General features: G+C 38.3%; 1 protein-coding gene across 1 annotated transcript in view; it reads right to left on the reverse strand.

Annotated features, from left to right (window-relative positions):
* Window positions 1-1271: 1271 nt before the first annotated feature.
* DMGDH (dimethylglycine dehydrogenase) overlaps window positions 1272-15069 on the reverse strand; it is a 46675-nt gene continuing 32877 nt past the window's right edge. The window contains exons 15-16 of the mRNA XM_065739779.1: window positions 2340-2474; window positions 1272-1656 (exon numbers count right to left, since the gene is read on the reverse strand). Of these exons, the coding sequence (XP_065595851.1) occupies window positions 1441-1656; window positions 2340-2474 (351 nt within the window). The 3' untranslated portion in view covers window positions 1272-1440. The remainder of the gene's footprint in view (window positions 1657-2339; window positions 2475-15069) is intronic.

The raw sequence follows: 15069 nt of genomic DNA on the forward strand, positions 1-15069 counted from the left end.
TTAAACATCCCTGCTCTTACTTTTTGCTGTGTCTCAACACCACAAATTTGTGCGACACCAAATCACAATGTGCACTTTTACAAAAAATGACACCTCTGATTGGTTCAGCAAAGCAGAACCACTTATGAAAGCAAAACAGAAAATTCGTTCAGAATGGATTTTTCACCCAAAACAGTACTGCATGCAAACTTCCAGGTCTTTTCTGTCTTTTATTTTGACCTTTGTAAAAGAGATTCAGAATAGCACAACATATTCTCAGTGTGGAGTAAACCTTTCAACAAGTGTAAATGTTCATTACTCAAATTGTGTTTATCCTGGTATATTCTACTTACATATTTCCCTCTTTGATAAATATTTTGATGAACTACTTGGAAAAAATCACTTGGAATATTATTTATATTCATATGAACTTTGAAAATGTTTCTCTATAGCCTAAAGGTGAGTGTCATTACATGACATTATGATTCAAAAGAACTGATGAGCATATTATGGAATTCAGAAGTGTGTTTTAATAATTCAGTGCATTCCCATTGTTTACATTAATCCAATCCTACTTATTTGGTTTATCATATATAAAAACCTCCAATCCTGTGGATTAATTTTTTTTTCATTGCTAATATTTCTGTCTAACAACAGATGGTTCTAACTACTGTTCTGTCTATAATTAACAGGATAAGGAGGAACAAAAGATCTTCAGTGAAAGACCTGACTCTTCATATTTAGACCAGTAAATCCACAAGACAGTATTTTAGTTCCTTTCAGAGACTGAGCAATAACACGTACATTTATCTAGCAACTCATCTGTATAAAATACTGAAAAACATGTTTTCTGTAACTGTTGAATTAAGAAGAACAATATTTTGATCATTTCTGCCAGGGTGATACATTGAGAAAAAAAATCAGCAATTCAGTTTGCCTTTAATATTGTCTTTATTACTTTTTAATCTTATGGGATAGATTTCAAATCTTTAGAGAGCATTTCTGTGCAGAACAGTGATATTATTTTAATGATAAGTTTGTGAAGTCATAACCAGTTGTAAAGATAAGCTACTTTACGCCAAGGACAGACAAAGGAGGAACTATGAGTCTCCAGGTGAAGGAAGATTTTGCTATTAGTCACTACTAAGAGCAACTTTTTCCTCTACATGAGTTCAGATCTGCCAGCCAGTTACTATTAGCAAGACAAATTAAGGATCTGCTCATTCCCAGGCACCTTCTGCTCCCAGCTGGTACTGAGAAGAGTGAACACATACTGGTCCATACACTGTACAATCCATACAAGGAAGCATGGGCGCAATGCCATTAAATTTCTCAGGGAAGAATGGCAGTGAGGTTCTTACATTCAATAATTAAGGAACTTGAGTAGTTTAAATCTCTTAATTGCATGCATATAGAAGGAACTACTTCATACTGCACCATTTCCTGTATTCTCATCTGTGTTTATATTTTGGGACTTTGACCCTTTCTCTGAAGGCGTGTTCTTGTTGGTTCAGTCAGCACCAGTGGCTCTTGTATAATAGTTGCTGAATAATTTTTTCCTAAAAGTTCAACTTCCAATTTTTGTCCAACTTTGCTGAGCTCTATGGGAACATATGCAAAAGCCAGACTTTGCTGAGCACTATAGCTGAAACTTCCAGATGTGGTGTTGCCAATAACCTGGATAAAAAAACAAACAACAAATCTTAATGCATATATTCAACATCCATTGAGCTTGTTTGTTGGTTAGTTTTTCGCTTGCTTATTTTTTTTTTAGTTTTACAACTCAGATACTAATTTTGGATTGTATTGTTGATATCTGTAGTAAATTTCGAGCTCATCATGCAGTTTGCAACGTTCTCTGTGAATGGCATCACCTTAAACTGGTGTTTGATCCCTGAATACAAGTTTATTTCTGTTGTGTTCAATTTTCACCAGGAACAAACACTACACGTATGTATAAGTACAACTGATATATAATAGATACACAATAATTTCATTGCTAATAAGTGTTTCAGTGCATAATCTGAGCTGAAGTGTGAATGCCTAAGCTTCACTGTTGTTATTTTTTCTTTTAAGCAAATAACAAAATCATCTTAGAACAATGATGAACTTGCAGAATGACTTAGCTGATAATTCAGTAAATGGATGACTATACTTCAGTCTCTTCTATTCCTGTTTTTGTGACAGTATTCCATACATAAACTTTACTGCTTCCTTCCTGAAGATTAGAAAATGGTATCATAGCTTTAAATTATTCTGTGCCAGTGAAGCAAAAATATTACATTCACACCTGAAACATGAACTTAGATTCTGTTCATGAATTAACTTTAGTTTCTTGTAACATGATCTATAGTCATTACCTTGCCATTATGCCACACACTTTCATTTCCCTCTGGATCAACATCATCTGTTTCCAGGGCGAGATACACTAGTCGCCGTTTGAGTCCCTTTTCTTTAATCTGCTTCAGTGTTTTCTTTCCTGTAAAGTCTACTGGCTGAGAAAATAGAAAATAATGATGATATTCAGGTTACTTAGGTTCTGCAAAGTGGTCAGAGATAAAAACATTTATATTTATCTTCATTTATTTTCTTAGGACTTAAGTATTCTGTAAGAAATACAGATTAAATCAATTCTTTTTACAGACATATCTTGTATCTTGATGTTTTTATATTGGTACATTACCTCTTGGTAACATTATTTAGTATATTAATTCTACTAGATCCTGGTCTTTCAGTGTCTGTAATTCCAACATATCTATAGGAAGGTATGTATCAAAATGTATGTTACGAGACTGTCTACTCGGTTAAAATTGTGATGGTTAAGTTTCATTTCAGTTTCAGTTTAAAAAAAAATGGGAATACCAAACCCTAAACTCCTGGCCTCCCCCTGAGGACGTACATCCTATTTGATGGTATCAACAGCCACTACTGTTACCTGTTACAATTCCATTTTGGTACCTCTGTGCCAGGGTACAAATCTGGCAGTTTACTCCATATTCTTGTTTTAATTCGTGTGTGGAGATGTACTCATATCTACCATTTTAAGAGATAATAAAGCATGTTATCTACAGAATAATACTGCTATTTGGAGTTCCTTTTTTCAGCTTGCCTAGGAAAATACAAGTAGACCTTCACTTTTTTAGAAGCAGATAGCATAAAGACATGGCAAGTGCTATGGGAGCCACCTGTAAATCTCTGAATAATAAAAGATATAGAAGATAGATGCTTGCAACAATGTTGAGCTTGTTGAGCTAGCTTGATTCCACAGCCAGGATCGGTGACATGAGCTTCTTCTGCCTACCAGAGGCTGTAAGCCTGACTTTTCTCACACTCATATTTAACTTTTAGATGTACATCAGACAACTTTGTTGCTTGATTGGCTGGGAATAAACTGGAAAAACAAGTCATAGGAAGAATTGTTACAGACTTTGCAGTGCTGGATAGAATGTCTCCAGTGCCAAGAGAAAGCCCTTTTCAACACTGCCAACAGCCTGGCTGAAATGTGTCTACACCAATGCACATAGCTGGGGAAACAAGCAGGAGGAGTTGGAAGTCACAGCATAATCAGAAAACTGACCTAATTGCAATCACAGAAACATAGTGGGACGATTCATATGACTGAAGCATGATGATCAATGGCTAGAAACTTTTCAGAAGAAATAGGCAGGGAAAGGAGGAACAGGGAAATTGCCCTCTGTGTAAAGAGGTGGATATAGAAACAGCCATCATCAGGTTGAGAGCTTGCGGGTGAAATTCAGGGGCTGTACCAATGAATAACATTTGATGCCACCTGACCAGGGGTAGCATATTGGTGAAGCCTCCTTGCTTCAGCTACAAGAACCATTGCACTCGTAGGCTCTTGATGGGGGATTTTAAACCACTTGGATGTCTGCTTGGAAAGCAACATGGCCAGCTGTGCTGAGGACAACATCCTTGTCCAGGTACTGGACAGATCAGCCGGGGGTGAAGCATTACTGGAACAGGCACTCATCAACACAGAGAATTTTATTAAATAGATTAAGATCGGAGGTATTCTGGGCTGAATGCCCTTGTAGAGTTTGTGATTGTGAGGAAGATGGCCCTGGCAAAAAGTAAAGCCAGGATCCTGAACTTCAGGAGACCAAACCTCAGGCTGTTTAAAGAATTACTAAATGTGATCCCCTGGGAAGCTATCCTTAGGGACAAAGGACCAGAGCAGAGCTAGCCACTCTTTTAAGGATGCCTTTCTGAAAGAACAAGAGTCTGTACCAAGTATAGCAAAACAAGCAGAGGAGGAAGGAAACCAGCAGTGCTGAGCAAAGACCTGCTGTTAAAACTGAGGGATAAGAAAGACAGCCCAGGCAGCAGCAGCAGGGATGAGAGGCCTGGGAAGGATACAAGGATGTTGTCTGGACATGCAGAGATGGGATCAGAAAAGCCAAGGCACAGATGAAACTGCATTTGGTGAAGGATGTGAAAAATAAAAAGAAGGGATTCTACAGGTACACTGAACAAGCAAAGGAGAGTGTACTCCCTCTGATGAGAAGGGAAAACTAGCTTCAACAGACAAGGAGAAGGCTGAAGCACTCCAAGAGATCCTTGTCTCAGTCTTCACTGGTAGTCAGGCTTCTTGTGCCTCTCACATCCCTGAACCTCCAATCCCTGTACCTCTAGTTGAGTGCTTGGGGAGCAAAATTCTTCCCATTGTAAGAAAAGAGCAAGTCTGAGACTGGCTCATGAAGCAGAACATATATAAAATCTATGGGGCATAATGACTTGGCTTATATGGCTGCCAAACCATTCTCCACCATATCTGAAAAGTCATGGCTGTCAGGTGAAGTCCCCAGTGACTGGAAAAAGGGAAACATCAGTCCTGTTTTTAAGAAAGGGAGAAAGGAAGACTGAGGGAACTACAGGCTGGTAAGCCTCACCTCTGTGCCTCAGAAGATAATGGAGTGGGTCCTCCTGGAAACTATGTTAAGGCACATGTGAGATAAGGAGGTGATCCAAGAGAGCCAGCAAGGCTTCACGAATGGCCATTCTGCCTGACCAATCTAGTGACTTTCTACAATGGAGTGACATCACTGGTGGACAAAGGAAGGGCAACTGATGTCATTACCAGGATTTGTGCAAGACATTTGATATAGTCCCACACCACATCCTTATCTTTAAATTGGAGACATAGGTGTTCGAAGAATGGACTACTTTGTGGATAAACAACTGGTTGGAAGGCCACAGCCAGAGTATTGTGGTCAACTATTCTATGTACAACTGGAGGCCAGTAATGAGTGATGTTCCCCATCTTGGCTCATCTTGGAGTGCTCAAGGGATGGGTTCCACTTAGCATCTTTATCAGTGTCATAGATGATGGGATTGGATGCATTCTCAACAAGTTTATGGACAAACTTGGTCCAGCAAGGGAACTGGACAAGCTTGAGAAGATGGCCCACATGAACCAGATAAGGTTCAACAAGGCCAAATGCAATGTTCTGCACTTGCGTCAGGAGAATCCTAGACATGTATACAGACTGGGAGAAAATGAGATAAAGACTTGGGAGTTCTGATAGATTAAAAGCTTGGCATGACCCAGTAGTGGTGCTTGTAGCCCAGAAGGCCAACAGTATCCTGGGCTGCATCGAAAGAGGGGTGGTCAACAGGGAAAGCTGCTGCTTACAAAATCTAAAGGGAGCTTATTAACAGGAGGGAAATAAAAATTTTTAAGAAGGTAGACAGTGACAGAACAAGGGGGAATGGCTTTAAACTAAAAAAGGGGAGATTTAGATTAGATGTCAAGGTAAATTTTCACTCAGAGTGTGGTGAGACACTGGAACATGCTGTCCAGAGGAGTTGTGGCTGCCCTGTGTCTGAAGGTGTCCAAGGCCAGGTTGGGGGCCCTGGGTAGCCTAACCTAGTGCCTGATTTAGTGGTTGGCACCCCTGCCATGGCAGTAGGGTTGGAAACAGATGATCTTTGAGGTACCTTCTAACCTAAGCTGTTCTATGATTTTCTATTCATTATTTATTTATTTTTCTCCAAAAGCATAGGTCAGAAACAAAAAAACCTGCATTCATCTAATTTGCCAGATGCACATCATCCTGCCATGTGGGCAAGAAACATAATAGCAGTTAGCATTTTAAAAGCATTAAAGAGAAAAGGAATGAAATAATGTTGAAAATGTCAAGATACTATTTCCAGTATTGTTCTTTAATTTCCATAAAGAATTATAGGTCCTAGCAGTTATTTGAAATCCACTTGTTATGAGTGTTCTGCTTAAAGAGTGATATTCAAAATACCAAGTTCGAAAGTTCTGTACACTGGAAGCAGCTCCTTGTGCGTCAGCACTGAATCATTATTTTGCAGTAATACCAGTAAGAATTACATGCAAAACGTATAGTACTTGTACTTGGAATACATTATTGCACAGTTAGAACGTGTTCTTATTTCTGTACATCTTATTCAGTCTATTTGTAGGCTCAGAAGTAAGCCCTAAAGCACTGATGACTTTTGAAAGAGTGGACTGTACAAGCAAAGGTGGAAAACAGTGAATGTCATGAACTAAGGATCAGTTAGTCTGAAAATCAGTGTGGGCCAACTGAAGAAAAAGGCATAAGTGTCATGAACACTCTACTTCGAAAGGCAGCATGAAATACAGCACAGATCAGACAAAGAAAGGACTGATTTTAGAACTCTCAAGATGCTGCTGGAAAAATATAAAGCAATCAGATAGTAGCTAGCAAATGGGTAGTTCCCTATCCACAAAACTGCTTTTGTGTTACACAGGTATATTTATAAAAGGAATCACCTACAACTAGGAACACAAATAAGACGGTATACCACAGCACATCACACAGAGTAAAACACTTTGCATGAGACTGATATCTAGGAAGCAAATACTCTACAGGTGAGCTTAACACTATATCAACCTCCCTTCCTGCCCCCAGCATGTCAGTGTAGTACGTGGCATTTAGTCTCAAGGAATGCAAATGTAGAACTAAACACAAGAACTCAAATCAAATGGCACATGCCCTACGTCTTCCAACTGCTGATCAAGAAGTTAAGTCTCCCTGCAGTCTTTTGTCATATTTATCCACACAGTACAGATGTTTCTTACTAAGACATCCAAAATGACACTATGGATGTCTTTAAATTCCCATATGGATGTCTTTATATTCCCATATCCCCTTAGCAAAATCTGAACAGTAACAGACAGGACTCTTTCAAAACTATCTCCTATGAGTATTCTTTTACTGTGTCATTGAGTCACCCTTGAGTTTTCCAGAAAAAGAGAACTGTAACCTATGACTTTGGGAATTAAGTATCACATAGCACTAACATAGCTAATGCTATGCTGTCAGTATAGCATTTTTTTTATTATTATCATTATTTTTATTTTTAATGGAGTATTCAGATATTTGTGAGTGCATAAATATAGAAAGTTGAAAGCTCTTAAAACATGTATCATTTTCATTGGTGCGTGTGTGTACAGTTGTTCTTTTTTAATTCAAGATTTCCAGCTAATTGTTACCTCTGTAAGTTTCTTGTTTACAAACAGGTGAACAGTTCCATAAAAGTGAATGTGTCAGTCATAAGGAGAGCCTTGAGTATGACCTAGGAGCATGTAAATACTACTTTAATGGGTCACTTCAAGATTAGCTGTGTAGACGATAGTTAACTCCTGTTAATCTACTAATTACTGGAACCTTAAGGTTGACAGCAAAAAGAAAAACCTTTACTTCCACGGAACCCATTAGGAAAAACTCCAAGCAGCTTGCAGGCTTTGTAATATATGTATTTCTGGATTGCTTTTTTGCCTGTTCTTTATGGATACAAAATGAAATTTTTGCCAAATTAATTTCAACTGGGTTAGACCTTTCGCCACCTGGAATATATCACAGTATATTGTATGTTAACTGGAGATAGATTTGGCAGCTTTTAAACAATGGGCTCATTGTTTGCGGATTTATATTCCTTAAAGGTTAGAATTTTTCTTATTATTAGAATTCTGGCCCGGAAAAATAACCTAAAGGTAACCAATAATTCAAACTCTGCAAAACATACACACACATACACACATATGCACACACATAAACAATCTTCAGGAATGATTCTGTGTTTCACAAAAACACAGAATCACAGGGGTTAGAAGAGACTGCCTGAGATCATCTAAACCCTACTAAATCAGGCTCCCTAGAGTAGGCTGCACAGGAAAATGTCAAGGAGTATTTGAAGTATCGCCAGAGAAGGAGACACCACAAACTGAGCTGTCACTCACAGTGAAGAAGTTTTTTCTCCTGTCATATGGAATTTCATGTGTTCCAGTTTGTGCCCATTGCCCCATGTCCTGCTGACGGACACTGCTGAAAGTAGCCTGGTTCTATCCACTTGACTCCCACACTTTTAGATATTTATAAGCACTGATACAGTCTTCTCTTCTCCAGGTAGAATAGTCCCAGATCTCTCAGTCATTCCTTATGTGGGAGATGCACAAGGCCCCTTTTCACAAATATTTTGTGTATATATAGATATGTAGGTTGCTCCAAAGTACTGTTTCCTATTTGTTTCAATGGAAACTACAACAAAGAGCACAATAACACTGTTTGATAATTTCTCAGCAATCATATAGTATTTCTCATCAGATTCACCATGCATTTTAACCAGCAATCACAGAGAGCCTGCATGCCATGCTTGTAAAAATCTGTACCAGCAGAGCTGAACAGAGAGGCTATTATCACTACTGAAACACAACAACTGCCACACTGCTCACATCCACTGTTTGGTCTCCATAAACATTCAGCAAGCATCAGTGAATGTCAGTGGGTGCCATTCTTATTTCACATGGAGAAATTCAAGACACTCCTTTGCACTATATGCACTTCTGTGTCTGATGCCATTTTGACAGAGTGACCCTCTGCTGCCATTTGTTACACAGCAACAACATGGAATGGAATATTGGTGGGAAGATTCAGCCCCTACTGCCATACCCTCAACATCTGCCTCAGACATCAAGACATCTTAAAGTAGGAGACATTATTTTCAGAGCAGCTCTCATATATAGACACACACATGAACATTACGTGAACATAGCTAACATCTATGTATAAACATATATGCATATATAATGTACTACTCTGAAGAAGACAATATATACAACCATTTTTAAAAAAATAACTTTTTAAAAAATTCCAGCTGTATGAATCTGAATAATTCGATTCTCCTACTTCACACTTCCTATGTCAACTGTACAATGAGCACAGTTCCACCATTATCCATTTTTGATTTGTGTGTGGGTGTGTCTGTTTATGTGCATGTACACACACAGATGAGGTTGTATTTGTTCCTATTGCCTCTTCACTTAAAAAATAAAAAATAAAAATGGAGAAACAATATAATGCTTCCATTAATAAATGATTCTCATTAAACTAAGCCTAAATGATAGAACACTTTCTGTTATCTTAGCATGTGCTTCCAAAACACTAAGGTGGAGCAGTATTATTTTTCACAGTAAGTAAAAAGACTGAGAATCAGGATAAGGACAACAGTACTTAGCTCCATGTACATTAGTTTGAGTGCATTGCAAAAAAGAAGGGTTTAGGTCTTTATATACTGGTTTGTAAAGGAAATTTGTATCTCAATGACAAATCAGCTCAAGGGAGGCCTTAAGGTTATCTAATCTATTAATATATCATAGATGGATTTTGCCTTGCCATTCTCCTCATCAGGGTTACATCTTCTGTCAGTTACTGTGTGCTTGTTAGCACAAAATAAGAGCACTTAAAAAAAACAGTTTTAGAAAGAAACATTTACCAGTGAGGTGATCTTAAGCACTGTAACATAGCCTGAAAAGTTTACCTCGCTGTATTTCAAACATGCTTGGTGTTTGTTCTAAGGCCTAGGGATCCTAATTCTAATTCAGTACACTGCTTAATCAACTTGCTAAAGCAAAGAAACACAAACTGCATACAAAACTTGAAATTTTCTTTTTTAAATTGTGCTGCTTAGTGGAACAAAGTCTGTGTTTCTTGGAAGAAAATAATCGTATCCCATCGTATCGGCAGCAAATATATGCAAATCTCTTTTAATAATTAAATGTAATTGTAATTTATTTTGAATGAAACTTATGCATGTGGGCATACAGCCAAATTATGTACACAAAAGCACCTGACTGAGTAAGGCAGCACCAACAGATGCTGCAATCTGCTATAACCATGGCATTACAACACACTGGAGACAGCATCAATGCCATATTTTGAAAATAATTATTTTTACTTGAATGCTCTAGAGTAATTTCAGAGGTACGCTCCAAATGGTATCAGAGGGTGATAGCTGAAGACCATTTTCCTCCACAGGAATAAAAAACCACAAATATTTGATAAATTTATTTTTCAGCAGCAAACCAAAGCTGCAGTTTATACTACATGAAATAATTTTCTAAAGGACATATGGCCAGTCAGTATGTATGGCACCTCTATCACTTCGTCTTTCATTCAGTTTGCCTAAGCCCTTCTTGTATGCAAACAATCAGCTCAAACAAACTGATACGAAATAAACTGCTGATGAGTTATTTTGGCTCAAAATTCCTAGTTTGGTGGGTGCCTATATTTTTATATGACTCGACGAACATAATGGGAGTGACTCAAGTGTGTGTTTTATACAAATAACAAAATCCCTGCAGATATTTTCATACCCTGTATAAACTGGTTTTCATGACACCTCTGAAGATCAAATGAAACAATTAGAGCCTATGATACCACTCCTAAATTTCCACTCCTACCTCCTTTTCTTGCTTGAAGAAGGAGTAGCACAAAAAAAGAACCTTATTCCGGATTGTGGAGAGGGGTCAGTAATTACTACTTCGTTCATTCCTCTCTGGACAGGTGGTATGCAAGTCAGTGAAAGAGAATGCAGGACAGACCTTGACAAAGAGGAAATTAAAGAAACTCTTGCAGGTTCACCAGCATCAAAGAGTTGGAGCTGTGCTTCCAGCACACCTGCTCAGCAATGGCCAGGCATTCCATTCTTGAAGCCTACCCTATGCAGTTTATACTGCATTTTAGAAGCAAGAAAAAAAAATATTTATCACTTGCTATGGTTCTGCAAACACAGGACCATTTAAAATTCTATGACTGTTTAAGTAAAACAAAAATTCAATTAAGAAAACACATAAAAAGTGCTGAAAGTGTTTGCTTTATTGGTTACCAGTTTCAGACCTTGCTCCATTCTTCTGAAACATTTGTCTCCTTCAGGTGAAAGATTCTGATTTCTTATAACTGCTTAACAGCGCTGTAGTTCACATAATTTAAGCATGGAATAATGAAGGATTACCAGACCAGAAAAATAGCATTTTATATACCTCATGATACAAATGACTACATACACTGCAGTGCTGCAGAGAATGAGAGCCAGCATGTATATCCTCCTTTCTTCCACTTTCCCCATGCTTGCCACCTAGCATTGGTGGTGTTTGTGGCCGGAGTCACAGAGGGCCATGGCAAAAGTAATTCTGCTAGTGCTCCCTTTTGGAGAGATGGCCCCTGTGCTTGGGCCAGTTCAACCTTTTTTTGGTGCTCCTTACCAAAACTCCATCTATAAAATGATGCAAAAAACCCACCCCTTTTCCTAAAAGAAGATTTTGCTCTGTTCTTCAATGAATCAGGACATACCACTTCAAACCATGATTTAGGGTGATGAGGCACTGGAAGATGCTGCCCAGAGAAGCTGTGGATGCCCCATCCCTGGAGGTGCTCAAGGCCAGGCTGGATGGGGCCCTGGGCAGCCTGAGCTGATGGGTGGCAGCCCAGCTCATGGCAGGGGGTTGGAACTAAATGATCTTTAAGGTCCCTTCCAACACAAGATATTATATGATGCTATGATATGGTAACAGAATGAGTTGGACTGATACAGCTTAGGGGTAGTTCTAGAAGAGAGGAAAGCAGGGAGACAAACAGCTGGGGAGATTGTGCATTTGTAAGAATGAACTTGCTGCAGAAGGAATAAAACATGTCTAATAGATGAAATAGCAACAGCCATCACAGAATTCCAATGCCAAGTAAGAAGTGGTAGGCCTTGTGGTGTAAGAAGCACTGTTTGACACTTAAATGTTGGTGGAAATATGACAGAAACAGTGGGAAGCTGACAGGGAAGGAAGATGGAAATAAACCATAAGGTTAAAAAACAAAATGCAGGTATCATAGGCCTAAGAAAAAGCAAAGAGATGGAGACTGGGGGTAATGTCTAATCTGGGGAGAAAAGAAAAAAAGAACTTTGAATAGAGAGATTGCCTCAATAAATAAACAGGACTGCAACAAATAAACACTGCCTCTGATAAAGGTATTTCCTGCTGGAGGAAAACATGCTAAATACTGGCTAACCTCTTCGATCCAAGCCCGGATGCCATTTGGCGCCTTTCCTCGCAAAACCGCAGTGAGCTGATGCTGCACATAATGCCCAGCAGATGGCAGTCTTGCATACACATCAGAGCAAGTTAAATGCCGACAGTTAAAAAAGGAATTTTGTTAGCAGAAAAAAAACGATAGTTTGCTATGAAGCAAAAACAGTTGCAACCTTTTCTTTCTTAAAGACATCCTGTGAATTCCCTGCCACAAAGTTGATTAGGACCCTAATCAACTTATTCACGAGATGTAGAAAGTACAGTGTCTAACAAAGAATAAGGAAGAGAAGGCTCTGGGGAGACCTCACCTATGGCCTTCCAATACTTGAAGAGAGTGTATAAACAGGCTTCTTGTGCCTCTCACATCCCTGAACCTCCAATCCCTGTGCCTCTGGTTGACTGTATGACTGTTTACATGGGATAATAGCGATGGGACAAGGGGGAATGTTTTTAAACAAAGACAGGGAGATATAGGTTAAATATTAGGAATAAGCTTTTCACTCAGAGGGTGATGATGCACTAGAAAAGGTCACCCAGAGAGGTTGTGGATGCCCCATCCCTGGAGGCATTCAAGGCAAGGCTGGATGTGGCTCTGGGCAGCCTGGTCTAGTAGTTGACAAGCCTGCCCATGGAAGGCTGTTACAGCTAGATGATCTTTGAGGTCCTTTTCAACCCAGGCCATTCTACGATTCTGTGCTATTCAGTGGAAACAGCTGAAAACAGAGACAATAGATATTCAAAAAATCCTGCTCCTGAAACAGGAAGACTTTCTTTGTGAATTCATAAAAATGATGTGTACACTATTCTGTTATTGTACGTTCACTTCGATTTAATCACAGTCCATCCTGCTCATCTCCACACCATCAACAAAATAATAAAGGAGTACTAAGAAGAAGCCAGACAAAAACATCTAGAACAATAGTACCTTTTCAGCTTCTCATAAAACAAAATCTACGATAGAAATCTTGAGGAAACAAGTTTACTTACTGTTGTGCTATTATAGATTGTGAAAAAATACCAACTTAAGCTTTATCATGTTACTTAAATAAAATTCATAGTCTCTATGTACCTGAAGATGATGCATAGACTAAGCTTTTTAAATGCAAAGAAATATCAAGATTTTATCATGAATTTGCACTTCTTTATTTTTCCATGACTTACCAGTAAAGATTCACTTACACTGAATTGAATATTTTAGCTATTTGTTGTGCAGTAAGAAGCACTGCCCTATAATCAGCTGAATAGCTTATTTTAGTTTTAATCTACACAAAAATAAACACTTTCTGCAACTGGGTGTGTATAGTTAAAGTTACAATTTCCATCAGAAATTTCCTGCAGACAAAGATGTTTAACAAAAATTTGTTGCTTATGGCCTTTTTTTTCTTAGAAGAAGAAAAAGTTTATTTGACAACAGGAATAGCTGATAGTGATGATAAAAGAATATTTTGCTTGTATTCAGTCACCGTGTCCTGTAGGAAATACTGAAGTCTACGCCATGCCAAATGGACATCAAAGCCAGAGGCAGGAAATTGTAACTAAAAATGGGATTCACAATCCCAACCTGCCAAAAAGAAGAGTAAATAATCTCACACGGCAGTTCACGCTACACTGTTTAGACTGCTTCCAATACGAGTTAATTTGGGTACCCCTGCAGTGTCAACAGTCACAACTGCCCTCTTCTCTAAGTCAATAAATAAACATTGATTATTTCCTCCTTCACATTTGTTCAACAAAGTGTTTTAAGGCTGACATCCTGCATCTATGACAGGTTCTCTTCATACCTACTTGTCTACAATATGAATAACCATGGAGAAAAGTGTGAAGAACAGCAAAATCTAAGTATTTCATGCATAGTAGTGTCTTTGCATATTCTGAATGGGCATCTTGTCAAGCAACAGCTTTCCCAGCACCTTCCTTCCCATACTCAAAATAAAATAAAACAAAGCAGGCAAGCAACAAAGCAACCAAGAACATATGTATGCATTGGAAATGGAAAGAACTGGAAAAAATAATAATATTTTCAATTGTATTAATCTCTGATCTCAGTTTTGTTCTTCTCAAGATGGGAAAGTCATCAATAGCTATGTAAATTGTTGTCCTAACATGTAGGATTTCCTTTAAACATCATTTTCTCTGAGCAGGGAAAAATTACACAACCAAATGGAGGCAGTTGTAGCTTTGCTATATCTAGGAACTCTCTGTCAGCACTTTGCTTTCCAGTGGATAAGCTACATAGCTGGGCAGGGATAAATTCTGTGATACAGCACACATTGATGTTTGTCTGTAATAAGAATGGATGCTTTACTGCTCCTGAATTAAAGCAATCTCTCTTTAACACATATGGACAAGCATTTTCTTGGATTCATCCCTCTTACTGCTAGTACACTTGTCTCATATAGGTAAAAAGCAAAATTTTATGTTTTAACCTGAGTCCATAATTCTTGTGTACCCAAAGATGAAGATCAGTAGCTTATCTGGAGCTGCAACTTATAAGTTGGAGCTATTCGTTTTTTAGGTTAGAAACTTCGTATCCACTGTGTAGGTGACTCGTGTATGAGTCGATAAGCCAACTGATAGCAACTTGTAGCAACTAACTGGTGGTATTGAAGATTCACAGGAAAAGATTTCACAGGGTTTCATGGAGAGTTGGGATACTTGGTTTGTTTATTTATTTGGAATAGAAAATTACATACCATTTCTTAATCATTAAACAATAATAGATT

Source organism: Cyrtonyx montezumae, unplaced genomic scaffold (genome assembly GCF_038088225.1).
Source record: "Cyrtonyx montezumae isolate F1298 unplaced genomic scaffold, pur_monq_1.0 scaffold_25, whole genome shotgun sequence".
Lineage (NCBI taxonomy): Eukaryota > Metazoa > Chordata > Aves > Galliformes > Odontophoridae > Cyrtonyx > Cyrtonyx montezumae.